The 19,782-nt window shown below is 48.2% G+C and overlaps 1 protein-coding gene across 1 annotated transcript; it reads right to left on the bottom strand.

Moving 5' to 3' along the window:
* Nucleotides 1-644: 644 nt before the first annotated feature.
* LOC309642627 (uncharacterized protein) lies at nucleotides 645-17,900 on the bottom strand. Its single transcript, XM_082424408.1, has 8 exons — nucleotides 17,704-17,900; nucleotides 16,688-16,824; nucleotides 15,214-15,327; nucleotides 10,924-11,304; nucleotides 9,036-9,332; nucleotides 7,028-7,162; nucleotides 6,734-6,825; nucleotides 645-6,451 (listed from the first exon to the last, which is right to left on the bottom strand). Exons 3-8 carry the CDS (start codon nucleotides 15,284-15,286, stop codon nucleotides 6,356-6,358), a joined length of 1,074 nt encoding a protein of 357 aa, XP_082280534.1. The 5' UTR covers nucleotides 15,287-15,327; nucleotides 16,688-16,824; nucleotides 17,704-17,900; the 3' UTR covers nucleotides 645-6,355.
* Between the last annotated feature and the right edge of the window lie 1,882 nt (nucleotides 17,901-19,782).

The raw sequence follows: 19,782 nt of genomic DNA, 5'->3' as shown, positions 1-19,782 counted from the left end.
TCCAGCCCTGAGAGCCACAGAATTCCATTAACCAGTTTATAGCTTTTCTTTTTTAGTCTATTTGCAAAAGTTATTTGGTGGCTCACCTGGTGGCAGGTGGTGTATTGAGGGAGTGTCTTCGCCCTCCACATCCTCTACTACAATTTGGAAATGAGAGAAATAAGGGTAGATGATTTGGAGGGATTTTTTTTTACTATTGGAGATTAAATAAAACGCTATATATCTGGATCACGGGAGAGATATAGCAATGCCAGTTGAGATCAAGGCAAGTCTTAATCTCACATAGGCACGTGACCAAAGAAAGAATGTCAATCAGAAGGATGGTTAACAAGAAATGGGGCATAACGAGAGATGAGTGACAGAGGCAAATGAAGTGCTCCATCAGGCTGGCAGGAGAATCCCATGCGCTGGGCAGGTAAGTCCTACCATGGAGATGGAGAGCTCAGATGAGAAGGCCACTGGGATCCATGCCGGCAGCATCTGCTTACCTGCCCTGACTCAGGGCTCCCCATGTAGTCCAGTGGTAACTCGGCTTCCAATGTGGCCTATCTTTGGGAAGAGGATGCCCTGGTCAGGCTAACAGGGATATCTAGCCCAGTTAGCAAGTATACTTCTCACTGTAAATGAATAAATATGCATTCTGGTTTTGTTTACCAGTGTCTTTTAACATTTATTATCAAGATTTTGCATCCCCAAGGCAAAAGGGCAATGGATGAAATGGAAATTCTGGGTTTTGGCTAAGAATCTACATGTCAGACTCTGAACACATGGTGAACACAACAAAGTACAGTTGACCCTTGAACCAGATGAGTTTGAACTGCGCAGGTCCACATATATGCTTATTTTCTTCAATAAATGTGTACAACAGTACTGTATGACCCATGGATGCTTGAACCCGTGGATGTGGAACTATGAATACAGGGGGCTGATTGTAAAGTTTTATGTGAATTTTTTAACTGCTCAGGGGGTGGGAGCCCCCTACATTGTTCAAGAGTCAACTGTAATGCCAAACTGTAGGGCTTTGTCATTCACTCATTCCTTCACTCAACCAACATTTACTGGCCTACATACTAGCACACACTGAGAAACATCTTGGAAGACAAACTCACAGCCTTTCTTTGCCATGTACATTCCCATTTGAATTTTATGGAGAGTTCATGTAGGCCCAAGGTTTCAGTTCTCAAGCCTGATCATGAATCAGAATCACCTATTGAGTTTTTAAAAAATATAGATGGTGCCCAGTTTCAGGATAGAGTCCAAGTATCTGTTCCTGAAAGCTCTCCAGTTGATCTAATGAACAGCCCAGATTGTAAGCAATTCACGGGGAGCATCCATTTGGATCAATCAGACCACTTTGCCTGTACTATATAGACAGATCTAGACATATTTGGGGTTATTTCAATAAAGATCCTGAAGGCAACAATCAATACAAAAGAAAGTAAAAATAAGCATAAGTACGTTAACTGGTTTAGATGATAAACTTCCTGTTGGTGTATATATGGCTTTATCTATCTGAAGCACAGCTCTGATCATGTCACTGTCCTGCTAAAAATTTTTAATAGGTAATTTTTTTGATTAGTGTTATAAAGAAACTGATGATACAGAAAAAGAGACAGACCGCAGAAGATAACCACTGTTAACTTCTTAACCTACTAGCTTTTAGACTATTTTATGCCTACATAAACATATTTATATATATTTACAATATAGGATAACACTATGCATGTTCCATAACTCATTTAATATTTCATGGGCAACTTTACATTCAAATATATAAAGATGTAATTTGTAACTTATTCTCCTTATTAAATAAATAGTATTCCCTCATGTGGAGAGAGTATATTTTATTTAACTGGTATACAGTGGTTAAGAGCTTTAGAATCCAACTCCAAGATTTCAATTCCAGCTCTGCCAACTATTAGTTATGTGACATTGAGTAAGTTCATTAATTTATCAGTGTTGCAGTTTCCTGGGAATAATAATGGTATTTGCATAATAGGACTGCAGTTTATACTTTGAGGCCTCAATACCCACCTGTCTTTAAACTACAGCCCAGAATAAATGTACCCTGTCACACAGCCTTGTGAAAGTACTATGGAGAAAAATAGACCATGGAGGAGGGAGGAGGGCATCAGGAAGAGTTTGCAGTTTTATATAGGGAGGTCAGGGTAGGTCTTACTGAAGAGTTAACATCTGTACAGAGACCTGAAGGAGGTGAGGAGATGAGACATGTGGATACCTAGAGGGAGAGAATTCTAGAGAGCAAAGGCCTTGTGGAAGGAGCATGCATGTAGTATTGAAGGAATGGCAAGGAGCCCAGTGTCCTAGAGTGGATTAGGAAGGAGGGGAGCATGGGAGATGAGGTCAGCTGATACAGGGCCTTCCAGATAAAGTGGGCCCATGCGGTAGTTCTGAGCTAACGAGTAATGTGACATAACTTAGGTTCTGAAAAGATAAATCTGGGTGATATTATGAAAATAGACATTAAAGGATTAAAGACAAAAGTAAGAGACTCAGAGGCTACTGCAGTAATCCAGGTGAGAAATGATGACCCTATTGGACTAGGGAGGTGGTGAGAGGTATTTTATTATAAATGTAATTTTTTCATATAGGTATATGAAATCAAATATTTGAATATATATAGAATGAAAAGATATCAGTATTTTCTAATAGAGATAGAGGGTGGGGTGTGAGAAAAAGAATGAAGTCAAGGATGACACCAAGGTTTTGTGGCCAGAAAAAATGGAAGGATTGAGGTGACGTTTGGAGGGATCAGAAATTGTATAGGAAGCATGTTTGGGGAGTTTGAATTTAGACATGTCAAGATGGGGATGCTTGTTATACGCGCAAGTGGAGATGTCAAGTAAACAGTTGGATATTTACAATGTGGAGTCCAGGGGAGGGATCATATCTTTAAGTCCCTTTTGCCACATAAGGTCATGTAGTCATGGGATTACTGCATGGCCGTAACATCAAAAAGAAATGAGTGTAGACAGTGAAGAGACGTGGTCTGGGTGGTCTGGGTATGAACCCTGGGTTATTCCAAAATTTAGAAGTTGGAGATAACGGAAAGATACTGATAAAGGAAACTAAGGAGCAACCACCCAGTAGGAGGAAAATAATGTGAATAGTGAATGCAAAGTGAAAACAGTGTTTCTAGAAAATATAGGTCCACTGCGGCTGAGAAGTTATGGGAAATGAGGATTGAGAATTGACCACTGGATTTAACAACATGAAGTTCCCTGGTGACTGGACAAAAGCAGACTCAATGGAGAGGTAGGGGCAATGGATGACAAGAGACAATTCGAGGGAGAAAGAAATTTCTTCAAATAAAGTATACAAATGGTCAATATGCTCATGAAAACATGTTCAACATGAATCATTTGAGAAATGCAATTCATAACCACAATGAGATACCACTTCACCAGCACTAGGTTGGCTACAATCAAAAAATAACAAGAGTTGGAGATGATGTGGAGAAATTCTCATACATTGCTGGTGGAAATGTAAAAATGGTGCAGCTGCAGGTATAAGATGGGAATGAAAGAATAAGAGGAGAATGGAGTACAAGAAGCTTTATGAAGAATAACCCAATGGAAGACGGTAAGTGGTTGGATGTCTGGGATGACAGAGAGAAAGGAATCACAATGTGTGAAATTATTATCCCCTGATATGCCTACATCACTTACACTTGGGAGAACTTCCGTAGGGTACTTAACATCTCTGGATTTTAATTTTCCATTTGTACACTGAGGATTTCTGCCTCACATAATTGTTGAATGAAGTTATGAATAATAATTGATAAGGAAGTTGGCTTGAGAATAGGGATGCTGAAAGCCACAACACACATTGAATGAGAGGAAGTAACTCCCACAAGACCCAAGAGGAAGAAGCATCTCTGCTTTGAATGTCTCATCTGAGCCAGAGGGCAGGGTCTCTCATTCCATGTCTCCCACCCACATCTCCTACTCCACTGTCCACTTAAGGGACAATTCCTCTTTCAACCACCAACTGCTCCATCCATCATCAGGATGAACTCATTCCAAGTTGGGGCACCTGAGTCAGAAGACCAGGATCCTTGGAAGAGGAACAAATGGAGGATATTCTCCTCTGAATACTCCAGGATTACAAGGTCTTCAGTGACCATGTGGCAAAGGATAAGATATGAATGCTGGAATTGTCCAGTGTTGGATTTAAGGCTTTGCTCTGCCACCAACTATTTTGGGACATTGGTTACTTGTCCTGCAAAATGGGGATAGTAATACCTACCCTAGAGTGTTCTTGTAAGAATAAGAAGAAATGATATTTATAAAATGCCTGGGACAAAACCTGGTTCATGATAGGCTTGGAAAGTCAAGTTCCCTTCCTCTTTCATTTTTTTTTCTCTTCTGCTTTAGGTGGGGGGTGGGAGGGGTCAATGGGTGGTCACATCTTACACTGCTTCTGGACTGATGGGCACTGATACCCAGCCATGATCGGTCACCTGGGATGCCAGTGAGAGATGTCATCTTTTTCCTTCTCAGCCTTCTGTTCAGTCTGAGCAGAAAGAGGTTAGAAAGAGCCTTATTATGGAAACTCTGCTCCTCTCTTATTCATGCACCATCTAGCAGGATCCTAGCATAACGCTCAAGCCTTTAGCTCAGAGCTTGGCTTTCTGAGGTCAGAAGTGAAGCAGCTGAGCTTGCTGAGCTGGGAGGGGAACCAAGAGACCTAGGAATCTAGGCCAGCAGACAAAGGATCACAGATCATAGTATCAGAGTGAATCCATCTCCGATTCAAGAGCTGGGACTCAAGGCGGAAGGTAGAGGCTTCGAGGAGGTGAGGACCCCCAGGGAGAGGAGAAGCTTCCACACAATACAGTGCCGGCTACATTAGGTCCTCAGGCAACGTGAAGCTGGATGTGGGTTGGGGAAACCAGGCGGTGTCATTGGAGTTCATCATGTCCTCTTTGCTTCCTTGTGGAGTCACTACCAGAAAGACCTTCAGCAGCCTCTGTGCTCTGGGTCTTGTCTGCTGAGTCTCTGTGGGAGTTGGGAGTAAGAGTAGCTCAGACCCTTCACAGACAGAGGTGCTTGTCTCCTTGGCACTGGCCTCCTAAAGCCCCAGCACCCTCCTGAGGGAGCCCCAGGTGAGGTTAGCAGGGAAGACTCATGACCAACCCAAAGCAAACCTATGGCAGGGGCCTTGATTATGTCCAAGTTGTCTGAAAAGGACAGATGTGGGAGAGGCTATTTTCAAACCTATGCGAACATGTAGACCATGTGACTTGGAAGGGGGTTTTGGGTTGGAATGGTAGGATTCCAACAGGCAGGGATGGGAGGAAGGGATAGGGAAAGGGAGCCATCATTTCAGGCAGAGGGACGTGAGTGAGCAAAGAGGAGGCTGACCTAGGATCTGAGGCCAGCAGGGCTGTGGGGCGCTGAGGGTCAGTAGAAGAGGCAGGAGAGGGTTGGCTCAGACCCTCCTACAAGCCTCACCCCTCACCCCTCCCAGCAGCCTCATCAAGGGGAGGCGGGAGCTGCATGCTTCGTTTCCATTCTAATAACCAAGTACCCCGACCCCAGACAAGGAAAGGCTGAAGCTGCTTTCCTAAGAACACAGGTCCCGACTTGGGTCCCTCTCTGAGAAACAGAAGTCTTGGAAGGTCCAGAAACAGTACACATTCCTTTTCCCACTCCACAAGAGGTGGATTTGAGGTCTACGAGCTGAAGCTGAGGTTAGTAATAGTGGTCAGGGAAAAGGGCTGTGGCCCGATGTATAATATACACTGGATACTCCCCCAACATACACACAGACACACACACACGCACACACACAAACACACCGCTTGACACAAACCTTTTGCCCTATACAGGGTGCAAAGGAAGCCCCAGGCCAGCCCTTTGTGGGATCCCACCTACCCATGCTGCATCCACGGACCCCCAACTCAGCTTCCAGCACCAAGGTCCTAACCCCTTCCTCTGCGGCGTGGTCAATATCTTCTACACGGTCCCCATGCCTGGGCTGTGTTCTCAGAAAGACACACGGCAGCCACTCAGCAGAGGCTGTGGGGATTATCATGTGCAGGAAGGTTCTCTTCGGGAAGCCTCAGGAGGAGAGTGGTCAGGAGCTGAGTCAGTGATGGAAAAAGAGCACGCTTCCTGCAGGGTGAGGATCCTGAGTGGGAAGGCAGCTTGGAGAGGCGACAGAGGCTGTGACAAGGCCACGTGTGCCCAGGGAGTCGAGGGCAGGAGGCTCAGAGTAACGCAGACCAGGGCGGCTGGAGCTGGACCAGAGCTGAGAGACGCAGGTGTCTGCCGGGATCAAGCTCCGAGTGGAGGTGTCCTAGGAGTTCCAGTTCTCCTACCTCCTCCAATTAAATTATCTTCATGGCTTCTCTTTCTGGCTTATGGACCTCACTGTAGACAGTATTAACAGGCTCCTTTTCTTCTAAATGTTGTTCACCAATACCCTAGGAATGCAAGACAGAGAGTTTCTAGAACAGCTGAGAGAGGCCCCAGAGGGACCCACATGGAACCAATGCTGCTGACATGAGCTGCACGTGAATTCCCCCAAAGCGCCCAGCACTGCACTGGCCCCAGGTATAAATTTTCTCAGTAAATACCACTGACCACCTGGAAAGAGTTAAAGAGACAGTGGGGCCGGGAAAGGCAGATGACTGGGTTGACAGGCCCAGACCCAGGTGAGGACGGACCCAGGAGAGCCCAGGCTGGGCACAGCTCCCAGCTCTCACCTTGTGCATGTCCTTTCGAGACTCCTGCTGGCTCAACTCCGCATACTGGATGCCACTATCATTGTCCCTGTGGTCCTCCTGCAATTCTGTACCTGAGTCATACACAGAGTGGAGCTTGAACCTGGGCCTTGAAAACCTGTACGCTCCCCCACTGTTCTGAACCCCAAGGCCAAGGCCACACCCACCATTCCCTCTGCAGAGAGATTCCTTGAGCAGCAAAATGCAGAAGGAAAGGAACCAAGGGTCCAGTGGGGGAGGGGAGGTATCAGGGCAGGAGGGAGAAGTGCAACCTGCCTCTTCCAGTCTGCATTTTCTTCTTCTTCTCACGTGTCTTCCAAAGGTACAGTCCTCCTCCAAGGATCAACAGCACAGCCACGACAGCCCCTAGGATGCCTGGCAGGGGGTCAGCACTGACCTGTCCTTGTGAATCTGTTTCCCTCACACAGAGAGAATGAAGAAAGTTAAGGAAAGACAGAACCTAAGATACCCATTGCCAAGGGGAGACAGAGAGAGAGCAGGTGGAGAGGTCTAAAGGGTCCAGGTTCAGAAGCTGAAGAGGGAGGACCATGTCAGTTTCATCCATTCAACCAGGTCCTGAGCTCCTGCTTGGTGCCAGGGGTACTGAGATGAACAAGATGGGGTCACCCAGTGGGGGAAGACTGAGAAAATACCAAAGTCTTCCAGCCAGAGGGACTGCAGTGCAATAGAGGTTTACACCTTGTACACATGTCTTCAGGGAGGGCCTCCCAGAGGAGGTGATGTGTAAATTGAGTCTTGAGGGAGGAATAGGAGTTAACTAGATATTCAGCGTGGGCACTGAATTCCAGGAAGGAGGAGCACCACATGTGAGAAATGACTGTGTCAAATCGCCAGCCGTGGGAGCTGCCATCATCCCACTGCAGCAGGCAGGAGAGGGACAGGACAGGGAGGAGCCGGGTGCAGAGGGTCAGAGGGAGGAAGAGTCTCTTTCCAGAGGGTTTTGTGGGTCATGCTGAGCATTGAACTTTATCTGAGACTCCAGGATGGGGCTGAGGGGAGGGTAACGCGGGATTTTAAGTGATGCTGACACATCAGTTCCTCCCAGCAGCTCATGGGGGGATGGGTTAGAGGGGCAAGGCTACACTCAGGACACCAGGTCATTCATTCATTCAATGAAATCCTGACTGTGAGCAAACAGTGCCAGGAGCTTTGCTTGGTACATGAATTCAAAGGAGAACAAGACATGGCCTCTGCTCTCAAGGTGTTCCAGGCTATGGAGGAGACAAACCCATAAACAGCATTGCTATTTCGTGTGGGGTGGCTACGGACTGCTCCTTAAAGGGGATGATGCTTGAGGGCAGGACAGTTATAGCACCTGCAGGGCCCTGTGCCACATGAGATTGACACACCCTTGTTCAAACTTTATTAATAACAGAATTATAACCAAGCGCAGGGTCCTGCGTTACTGTTCTGGTCACGTGCCCATGACCTGAGGGAAATCCTTGAACAGGAATAAGCAAGGAAGTGAAGGACTCTTGACTTGGGATGGCTGATGGTAGAGGAAACAGCATTTCCAGAGGCTCAGAAGCTTATAATAGCAGAACACATTCAGGAGCTCCAAGCAAACAATTCCGTGTGAAGTGTATGAGGTAAGAAACATGGGCAGAGGATCATCTGAGCCCTGAATCCTACAGGGAACCAGCGGGTCATACGCCTCCAGATGACACAGACCAATTTCAAGATCCAATTTCTTTTCAAAGGATTCCAGTGGACACACTATGGATAATGGATGAGGTGGGAGAAGTACTGGAAAGCTATTGCCCTGGACCAGCTCTGACACTGCACTACAGCAGCTGGGAAGGAGGGAGATGCCCAGCAAGCAGCAAGCAGGCGGGCAGGCAGGCAGGCAGGCGCAGGCAGCAGGGAGCATGGGTCAGGGGAGGTGTGGGCCCTCAGGGGAATACATCTCTAGGGAACACCTCTGCGGGCTGCAGCCCTAGTTCTCCTCACCTCCCCCACCCCGCCCCTGCTTTCCCTCCAGGGCCAGCTGGGACTGGGAGCTGCTCATCTGGAGCTGGGTGGACAAGATTTGCATCAAAAACAAAACACTTGTATCTTAGGGGGAAAAAGAGGGGGAGTGGAGAGGCGGGCATGGATGTGACAATGAAAAGCAGAGATGAGTTTGCTGTACCTCCCAGACTCCTGTATGAGGTGACCCGATGGAAGGTGGTGCTCATGACATAGTGGGGAGAAAAGCCCAGAACCCTCACCCCAGTGCACCTGAGCTCCGAGAATGCCCCTCCCCTCTGGCAGGTACACTCACCATGGACACAGACTTCCCCAAGGTCTAAGGTGGCAGTTTTCTGGTCCACCTGGTTGCTGACCACACAGGTGAAGCTGGCATTGGGCTGGCTCAGGGGCAGGTTCACAGGCAAGGTCCAGGAGTTGGAGGCTGGTCCCGGTGTCACTCTCTGCTCCAGCTCCCTGGGGAGGCCCTTGTTCTGCCAGGTCACGTTCAGGTCTTCTGTGGCCCCTGAGGCTCTGCACTCCAGGGTGACATTGCACCAGCTTGGTGTGATGGATGGTAACTTGAACAGGATCTGGGGAAGGGGCACCGGCTCTAGGGTAAGAGGGAAATAAGAATGGAGCCTCACATGAGTGGAGAACAATACAGTCTGCACATTCTCATCCAGTATCTCATTGAAATCCTGGCATCCTCCCTTTAATGATGGTGAATGCATTTTACAAGTAAAACACAATTTGCCCAATACTTAATACATAGCAAGTGACAATAAAGAAGGGAGCCACTGAGTTAAGTCCTATGTTATTTCACTAGATTGAGCAAGCCTTAAAAATCTCCAACAAGAAAATAAAACCTGGATCCCACCTACCCAAGGCCCGTTATTTCTAAGAAAATGGGGTTTCCTCTGGAAGGGGAAGAAGTCTGGGACAGAAAGGCTAGTCCCAGATCAGGACTTGCCCTCTTCTCCTGCTCAGATAATGCCTGGGTTTGCATAGCCCTTAGAGAAGGAGGACATCTGGCCAGCACTGGGAGCCCAGAGAAAGGCCCTGTGCTCGCAATAGTGGAGACACTTGTGGGAGATGTGGTGGTAGCAACTGGGAATGATGAGTCTGAGTCTGGTTAGAATATGCCGCTGAACTTGAGAAGTGACATATTGATAAGTTGGTCTTAGAAATCACATGGTGACCTAAAGCTGTAACAGCCTTTATGCAGACAGGGACTTTAGGGAAAGAAAGTGTTGATTAAGTGAGGTTCTTTGGAAGTGTTGCAGTATAACCTTTCTCCTACATCTATTGAGGCTTCTAGAGCTGGATTTGTGGAGTCTGTGAGTGAGGCTGGCCTTGGGTGGCGCTGAGTAAAAGGAGAGGAGGCATTAACTACGTGGGCTTATGAATTGTGGTAGGTGAATAATGGACCCCAGATACGTCCATGTCGATCCTCAGAACTTGTGAATATGTTAGGTTACATGGCAAAGTGGAATTAAGGTAACAGGTAGAATTAAGGTTGCTAATCAGCTGACTTTAAAATAAGGAGATTGTTCTGACTACCTGGATGGGACCAATGTAATCACAAGGGTCCTTGAACGTGGAAGAAGGAAGAAGAGGAGGAGGTCAGAGGGATAAGAATGTGAGAAGAATTGGTCTCACTATTACCTGCTTTGAAGGTGGAGGAAGGTGGTCATGAGCCAAGTAATGTAAGCAACCACTAGAAGGTGGAAAAGACAAATAAATGAATCTCCTTCTGGAAACTCTAGAAAGGAACACAGCCCTGCCAGCACCTCAACATGGGCCCAGCGAGACCCGTATCTGACTTCTGACCTACAGCACAGTAAGATCATAAATTTGTGTTTTATTAAGCATCTAAATTATAGCAATTTGTTCTAGCAGCAGTAGACAACTAATACACAAATTAAGTAAATCTAGACCTATAAAGTACAATAATTGTTTTGGCAATATCATTTCCCCAAATTTCCATTCTCCTCTCCCAAAATACTGAAGTGATTTATCCCTGCTGTGAATCTCAGCTCTGCTCACCATTTGCAGTAAACCCACTTACCCTAATTTCAGAGGAGAAAATAGAGTCTGAAGGCTGGTGTCTGGAAGGAATCTTGAAAAATGGGACCTATGTGAAACTCGTAGCATAAAAGAAGGAGGTAAGCCATGGGATGGGGTCAGGTGCTGTCACTTACCGTAGACAGTGAGGGGGAAAACTTGGTTAAGTTCTATTCCTCCAGTGAAGCTGGCTCGAGCCCGGTACAGTCCACTGTCCTCAGGGGTCAGGTTCTCGATCTTCAGGGACAAGATGCTGGGCACATGGACCCTCTGCTGGTACTTGTCCTGGAGGCTGACCCAAGTGGGAGTGTCTACCCCTGCATAGACTCGCAGCAGGACTCTGTAGTTTGAGTCAGGGCCAAAGCCCCATGTGACCTCCTCCAGGTTAGCTTCTTGCTTCTTGATCACATGAAACAATACAGAACCTCCTCGGACCCTGTGCAGATGAGCATGGGCTCCAGAATCCTGAACTCCAGAACCATGTGTCCCAGAACTCTTGACCCCAGCGCAGCAGATGCCTAGGGCATTGGAAACAGGAAATGTATTTTTTTTTTTCAGTAACAATAAAGGAGAAAACCACAAAACCCATCTTTTAAATGAAATTCATCCAATATACTCCCTTGATTCTTAGGAGGAAGCCTAGTAAAATGAATCTGAAGCAATTCTAGAATTAAGTCCTGGCTCTAGTGAATTGTAACCTTGAACAGGTTACTTAAACTTGCTAACCTGCAGTTTCTTCACCTGCTTCATAATGACAGTATAAACTGAATGAGATCATGGATCAAAAGCACCTGGCAGGGGCTTCCCTGGTGGCTCAGTTGTTAAGAATCCGCCTGCCAATGCAGGTGACATGGGTTCGAGCCCTGGTCCAGGAAGATCCCACACGCCGCGGAGCAACTAAGCCCGTGCGCCGCAACTACTGAGCCTGCGCTCTAGAGCCCGCAAGCCACAACTACTGAGTCTGTGTGCCACAACTACTGAAGCCCGTGCGCCTAGAGCCTGTGCTCTGAAACAAGAGAAGCCACTGCAATGAGAAGCCCGCGCACCGCAACAAAGAGTAGCCCCCGCTCGCAGCAACTAGAGAAAGCCCATGCGCAGCAACGAAGACCCAACACAGCCAAAAATAAAATAAATAAATTTATTAAAAAAAAAAAAAAAAGCACCTAGCAGAGTTTCTGTCAATAGCAAATGCATAACTGTAGGAGGAGCTTCTTAAGTGTCTCCTCATGTTCACATCCTTGTGTAATGCCCTCCCCTAGAGGGTGGGCTGCACCTAGTGACTGGCTTCTAAGGAATGGACCACAGCAGACTTGATGAATGTCACTCAGTGATACTAGGCTATAGGAGACTGTGACTTCCCTCTTGCTCTCTCTCTCTCCTTCACTCTCTCTCTTGCTCACTCTGAGACACCCAGCTGCCGTGTTGTCAGCTGGCCTAAGGAGAGGCCCACGTGACAAGTAACTGAGGGAGCCTCTGGCCAACATCCAGGGAGGAACAGGGACCCTCAGTCCAGCAGACACAGGAACTGCCTCCCATCAGCAATCACATGAGTAAGCTTGGAAGCAGATCCTGCCCAGCTGACCCTGAGCTGCTGCAGCCCCAGCCAAGACCTTGATTTCAGGCTGGGAGACCCTGAGCCAGAGGACCCAGCTGATTCACCCCTGGGCCCTGACCCACAGAAACTGTGAGACCATACCTGGTGGTGTTTAAGGCACTAAGTTTTGGGGTGACAGGTTACACAGCAGTAGATATCTAATACAGATATGAAGGCTGTTCTCTTTCCTGCTCCTTCTAGGCAGTGTAGCTGGCAGGACAGGCTAGGCTGTGCTGCATAACAAACAGTTACAATACCTCAGGGTCTTAGAACAAGGGGAGTTTATATCCCCCAGCACAGGTTCCATGAGACAGTGAGGAGGGGTCCTGTCGCACAGGGCGGAGGTTCTACCTCCTTGTAGCTGCACCCATGGAACTCACAGCACCCTCACGGGCTCCCAGCCCCGCAGCAGGGAGGGGAGACAGGAGAATCACACAGGGGGTTTCACTGCATCTGTCCAGAATTAGCGTGATCCCTGCTCTTGCTTTGTGGCCAGCATTTGTCACAAGGCTCTGGCTAACTGCCAGGGACTAGAATATGAGGGGAAGCGTGATCATTTAGTGAGATCTGCTGTCCCTGCCACCAAGACAGCACTTCCCTAGCCAGGCCCCACGAGGCCGCAGTAGGCCTTTCTTGGTCATTTTCCTGCAGAGCTGTGACCAGTGGGCACATTCGCCTCAGTGGCACCTCCTCCTGAGCCCACCCTCCCGCTTCAGACACAGACCGCAGGGACCCAATACCCTGTTTCCTTCCTGGGGACCAAGGTAGGACAGAACAGGACCAGGGAAAGTGTCTTATCCTGAAAAGATGATCAATCTGCTTCTTCCACCAGGTCAGGATCCATCTGCCTGGGTTGGCCTCTGGCTTCCAAGGTCCCAATCCTCTCTCCAATTCAATAAATTCTCATTATCTCAGGCCTGCCTCCCTCCTGCTGTACTTATGCCCATTCCTGGCTCTCACTGGAAGCAGAGAATAGCTCGTGCCAGCTTTCATATGCACAAGCATTTCAGATATTTCTTTGTTTTTATTTAATCACTAACTCACTTAACCAGGCATCTGTTCCAGATCAGGTCTTAGGGGGGATCTGCCCAGGCCCCTCCTGTCACAGAGAAGGAGGAACCCCAGGGGGTGAACTTGTCCTGGGTCACACAGGGCGGAGCCACGCCTGGAGCCAGGGCCCCTGTCTCGCAGCCCAGTGCTTCTCCCCTGCAGGAGCTGCCCATCACCTCCCCCACCCTGTCTGTCCCTGTCCTCCGCAGGAGCTCCCCTCCCAGCACTGCTCTCTCATCACCAGGATCAGAGCAGTTCCTGGAGGCTCATTCTCCAGCTTTCCTCTCCTGGGAAAGGGGAAGCAAGTACTTAGAGGGGTTTAGCAGGGCAGGGACTTCTGGCTGGCTGAGGGTTAGACAGCAGCCTAACCAGACTCCCCATGTGCTGGAAAGGAGGGAACCAGGGAGAGAAGAGGCTCAGCCTTCAGGCTGCAGGAAGGACCCATTCAGAAGGGAATGGTGAGCCCAGCTGTGAGGAAGACGGAAGAAGACGTAGAAAGAGAAGGAAGGCAGCAAGAGCTGTGATCTACAAAAGATCTAATCCTGAAGAAGAAAATAAAGCCGGGGGGTGTGGTTACAAACAAGACAGAGTAAAAGTTTATGTAAATAATATAAAATTTAACACTTACAAATCAACTTAAAATTTTGTCCATTTCCCTCCTCTCTCTCTCTCTCTCTCTCTCTCTTATGTAATCTTCCAACCCCAGAGCCTACGGAGAAAACTCTAAATAACAGAACATATTTTCCAGTTACGTAAAATTGAAGAGAAGGCCTACATTTTACTGTAGACATAAATTTAACTTGTTAAAAAAGAGGTCATGTTTTATAAAGCTCATTCTTATTTCAAGACATCTGTTTATAAAAGGTCTCTAATTCATTAAATTTCATATAACTCCGGCAAGTTTATTTAGTGGCTGGGTTACTAAAACAAAAAATTAAAACAATAAAAGCTTTCCAACTTTCTCCAGAATTCATAATTCACTGGGTATTAGTATTTTCTCATTAGTTTTTATTTAATTTCCTTTGACATAATCATATAATCTCCCAGGAAGTCCTGTATGTGATTACGGTGTTGTCCAGTCTTCAGTTCATTTTCACTTAACTCCCTGTTGTTTCTACTTCCATTTCTCTTCTCCCCAAGTTCACTCCCTTCTGGAGCCCACATTACCAGTCTACTGTTCCTTCTGTAGTTTCTCCATATTCTTTCTACACGTGGGTATACAGAAACCCTTAAGTTTTACAGGCTGCTGTTCCTTTTTACCAAAGCAGAATTTCACTGTATTCAACATCTTACATCTTGCTCAAGAAACCCAGACTAGAGTTGCTTCCTCCCTCTCAGACACAGGGTTCTGGCTGCCACCCTCCCCCATAGGACAACTGCACAGGCTGCCAGGCGTTCCCCTCTGAGTCTAGGCCAGGGGAGCTTCATTCCCCAGCCCTTCCACGCCAAGGAGCGGGTTTCTTTGTCTCCCTCCCTCTTCCCAGGCAGCTCGATGCTCTCCCAGTCTCTCTGTTATTGCACAGAAACAGCCTCGCCTCCCTGGAAATGTTTCCCTTAATGCAGCCAAGGCTGCCTGAGCACAGGGGTCCCAGGCTCGCCACAACCAAAAGGCCATTTTGTTCTTCTGTTCACCCCAGGGCTCTAAACCAAATGCACTGTAGTTGCTAAATAATTACAGAGCTGTTTTGTCTTTTTGTTCACCAAAGACTTTAGACGTGGAAAGGGGACATTGCCTCCCTGCTCCCCCCAAAGGTCCTCCCTCCCAGGAGCCCGGGCCACTCACTGAGGAGTAGGCTGGTGAATCCCAGGAGCCGGGAGGCCCAGCAGAGATGGGGGTCTTCTGAGCAGGGCCCCATCACAGGCTGCCTGCCTGCCTGTGCAGCTGTGGAAGAAAGGTCTATAGGAGGAGGGGCAGGAGAGAAGGGAAGCGTCACTCAAAGGGACACTTAGGTTCTTCCCCACCCCTAGGGCGGGGCTAGCATGTTAGCTCTGGGTTGCCAGCCCACTAGCCTGTAGTAAGCCACTCAGATGTTTCCTATTACGATCCCCAGCACTTACAGTAGGACCTCAATAAACAATTGCAGAATAAATGTATAAACAACTTCGCTATTGGAGATACCCCATCCCTGTGGTCACACCAGCCTGTTGATCTCACACTCCCCACGCTGGCACTCTCTATAATTCCCTTGCCTGTTTCCCTGGGGTTAGGCTCAGCCCAGACAGCTTGCTCTTCAGTGTCAGCCGATGGTTGGGCACAGAAGTCATGCTATTTCAGCCAGGGTAGGCTGGGCCTCTGCTGCCTTGGGTTGCTGTCTCCTCTGTCTTTACACTGTTTAATGAGTTTGGTTTTCCATAAACTTCAAATGTCAGTTGCCTAAGTAAGAAGCTATGAGCAAAAGAACAAAGCTCTTTGGGGGAAGTGTTAACTCCCCGTATCACAAATGCAAATATTGGCATTTATTGCTTGCACCCTTATGGCTTTCCAGCTGCCCCTAGTGTTACTTATTCTCCCTACATACACACAGGGCAAAGCCAGACCCCACGGTATCTGATAGGCTCTTGTCTGCTTCATTCCTACCATTTCCCTTTAAACCTCTGCCAGGCCTGCTCCTGCTATCACAGAGGGGCAGGGATAGATATCTACACATCCCTCCTGGCCACAGCCTCAGCTGCCTCAGACTCACTCCCACCTACTGAGGCTCAGGCTCTCGCCTCTTCTCACCAGACTGAATACCCCACAACATCGGAGAACTCTTGGGCCCACACCCTAGGGGAGCAGCACCATCTACCTAACTCCTGGGCAGTGCCTCCTTCTCATCCCCACTGAGACTTCCCCCTCAGCTGTCCCAAGGCTGAGGAGCCCCATGCATGACTGGCCCCATGACCATGCACTCAAGGTAGTCATGGCACTGTGTATTAAACCCATTTTACGGATGTGAAAACTGAGACCAAGCGAGGCAGTGTAATTGTAAAAGGTCATACAGTGAATCAAGTGTAGGGTCTGGACTCTCGACAACAAACTCTAGAAAAAAAAACCCCAACATCACAGCCACTGTCCCATCCCACTGTGTGACCTCAAGCAAATCACCTGAGTCTATTCTGTGCTCCTTAAATTGCTCTGCTGAATCCCAGACAAGTGAATATCCAATGCTGGCTTATTCCCTCCAACCTCCTCTAGTAATGGGGAAATTACTGCAAAAGGTAATGAGACTGTGGTCAGAAACTTCTTGTCTGGGGTCAAAAGCCAGGCAGCTCACCCACTGGTCCCTCTCAGAGTGATGGGGAGCAAGCTTCATATTTTTGCTCTCCCATGTCCTATAAGTCCTCTTGTGTTAGTCCTCTTGTGTTTGGGTCTGTAAACCATCTGCTCAGGATCTGGGGAGGGAGGAGGAGCCTAGAGAGAGGGAAACAGCAATGCAGCTACAGGCCAGGGACACCGGAAGAGAGCCAGACAATAAACATTCCATGCTGGCAGAACACCAGGGACTTTTTTGGAAATCTCTTAAGTCAGCATCTCAGCCACCTTGTGTAGCTGGAAAGTTAAATCATCATCAACACCCCCAACCTGTCTACCTCTTTCAAATTCACAAAGCATTTTCGTCTATGAGAGACAGATAGATATTATTACAATTATCTTCCCATTTTACAGATGTAGAAACTGAGGATCCAAAGAGGTTAATGAATAAACCCAATATGTAGTAGAGCCTGGCCTGGGACCAGATCCCTGTCCTTTCATACCAATGGTCTTTCCAGATCCAAGTCCCTCTCAGTGCAGTGAATCTCCCACACAAGATGGTTTCAGACTTTGAGAAGCCACATGAAAGGGGGAGGCCAGGCCTGTCCCAGGGCAGCCTCTCTCCTCCCTAGCACCTTTCCAGGCAGGAAAACTAAGGCCTGTGGCTGCAACTCAGCAGCCTCTGAGATCAAGGTGGCCTTTGTCCAACCACAGCTCCTCCTCCTGCACTCAGTACATCACAAACGGTCTGTGCCTCCAGCCCAGCCAGACCTGCAAAGGCTGCTGGCCTGAGAAGCCTCAGCTGGTCTCCCAGCAGGGCCCGGGGACCCTCACTGTCTGTGAGCTGCAGGCTGGTGGACCTGCCCTTCTTCCTGGGGCAGTGAACACTGTCCTCCTAGGGAGTCTCATGGTCCAGCTTTCACAGGGTCTTTTCACCTTAGTCTTAACACCCATCCCATCTGCCACACCAACGACATTACCTTTTAAACCTGGAGAAGCCCCCCCGCCACCCCACACCAGTGGAGAGACTGCTCTCACCCTGAGCTTGTCCCCAGCTCCTGGGAGGGCTCCTGTTTGCCCGTGACTCTCACCCCAGCCACATCTTTCGGCTTCTTTCCGCTGGGCTCCTTTTTCACTAGATTTCCCCAGCGATTCTTGGCTGGACTGGTTGCCAGCCTCTCTCTTCTGTCCAGCGGGGGAGGACAGACCACAACACACAGCACATCCTTCTACCCACCCCAGGCATTCAGACCACATTACTCTACCCCATAGGGAGCTGAGTGGGCTCTGCAGATCCCCACGCACAGTCCCTGCGAAGGTGCCCACAGACATTTGAGACCCTCCCATTGGGAGCACAGAGGGGAGGGAGAGCCCCAGCAGGAACAGGTAACTGGGAAAAACCTCCCCATTTTAGGGGTCACTCCCCATCCTTTATGGGCCTAAGAAAGAACCCCCATCAGCCTCCAGTCTGCACACCTGCTCCCACTCCCTGGAGTAAGACCTTCCCTCTCGCCCCCTGTCAAATGTCCACCGATCATTCCAGATGCAGCTCAGATGGCTTCCTGGGAGCCTGCCCCATCTGCCCCAGATGACTTAGGTGCTCTCTGCACTGGGCTCCCACAGCACTTCAGCAAGTTGTTGGTCATTTGTGATGTGACTAGTTTACTGGCTCTTGTCCCCCTCTTCTGATGCAGGCCCCAGGCCCTGTGACCAGGGAGGCAAGGAGACCCCACTCTCAGGCTGGTGCAAGTTCAAGGTCGGCACCTGAGAGTGGGTGTCCTGTTGACTCACCCTGGTCCCAGCCCTCCTGTGAGGACGCTGGGGTGTCACATACGCTCTTGAGCAAGACAGGCAGCTTTCAGCTAAGCTCCACATGGCACCCATGACTTGTTTCCACTCAGCAAATATTTACTGAGCACGCCAGTGCCTCGGCACAGCCAGGGCTCTCATTTCCTGTCCAGGTCACCATCTGCTGTGGTCTGAGCCCTGAGGTGGCTTCAGGGGCAGCGTGACCTCACCCAGCACCTCCCCTTCTGATAGACACTTGGCCCCCTAGGGCCCAAGGTGCCGTGTTCTGTGGGAAAATGAAGGTGAGCTCCTCCATGGCTATACCTTCCCAGACCTGTTTCAGGGGTGCTAATTCACCCCAAGAGCATCCACCCCTCAGAAGGACAGTCTCAAAGTCCGCAGTGTTATCCTCAGAAATTCAAGTCTGAAAACTAAATTCTACTACTGGCATATACCCTGAGAAGGCCATAATTCAAAAAGAGTCATGTACTGCAATGTTCATTGCAGCACTATTTACAATAGCCAGGACATGGAAGCAACCTAGGTGTTCATCGACAGATGAATGGATAAAGAAGATGTGGCACATATATACAATAGAATATTAGTCATAAAAAGAAACGAAATTAAGTTATTTGTAGTGAGGTGGATGGACCTAGAGTGTGTCATACAGAGTGAAGTAAGTCAGAAAGAGAAAAACAAATGCCATATGGTAACACATATATATGGAATCTAAAAAAAAAAAGGTTCTGATGAACCTAGGGGCAGGACAGGAATAAAGACACAGATGTAGAGAACGGACCTGAAGACACAGGGAGGGGGAAGGGTAAGCTGGGACAAAGTGAGAGAGTAGCACTGACATATATACACTACTAAATGTAAAATAGCTAGCTAGTGCGAAGCAGCTGCCTAGCACCGGGCGGTCAGCTCGGTGCTTTGTGATCACCTAGAGGGGTGGGATAAGGAGGGTGGGAGGGAGATACGAGAGGGAGGGGATATGGGGATATATGTAGACATATAGCTGATTCACTTTGTTATACAGCAGAAACTAACACAACATTGTAAAGCAATTATACTCCAATAAAGATGCTAAAAAAAAACCCCACATAGGTCAATGGAACAAAATAAAGAACACAGAAATAAACCAACACATATATGGTCAATTAATTTATGACAAAGGAGCCAGTGGGGAAAGAACAGTCTCTTCAATAAATGGTGTTGGGAAAACTGGATAACCACATGCAAAAGAATGAAAATGGCTGAGTAATATTCCATTGTATATATGTACCACATCTTCTTTATCCATTCCTCTGTTGATGGACATGTAGGTTG

Source organism: Balaenoptera physalus (genome assembly GCF_965194825.1).
Source record: "Balaenoptera physalus genome assembly, chromosome: 1".
Classification (NCBI taxonomy): domain Eukaryota; kingdom Metazoa; phylum Chordata; class Mammalia; order Artiodactyla; family Balaenopteridae; genus Balaenoptera; species Balaenoptera physalus.
Note: the sequence above shows the minus strand (reverse complement) of the source record. Positions and strands in the feature narration are given on the sequence as shown.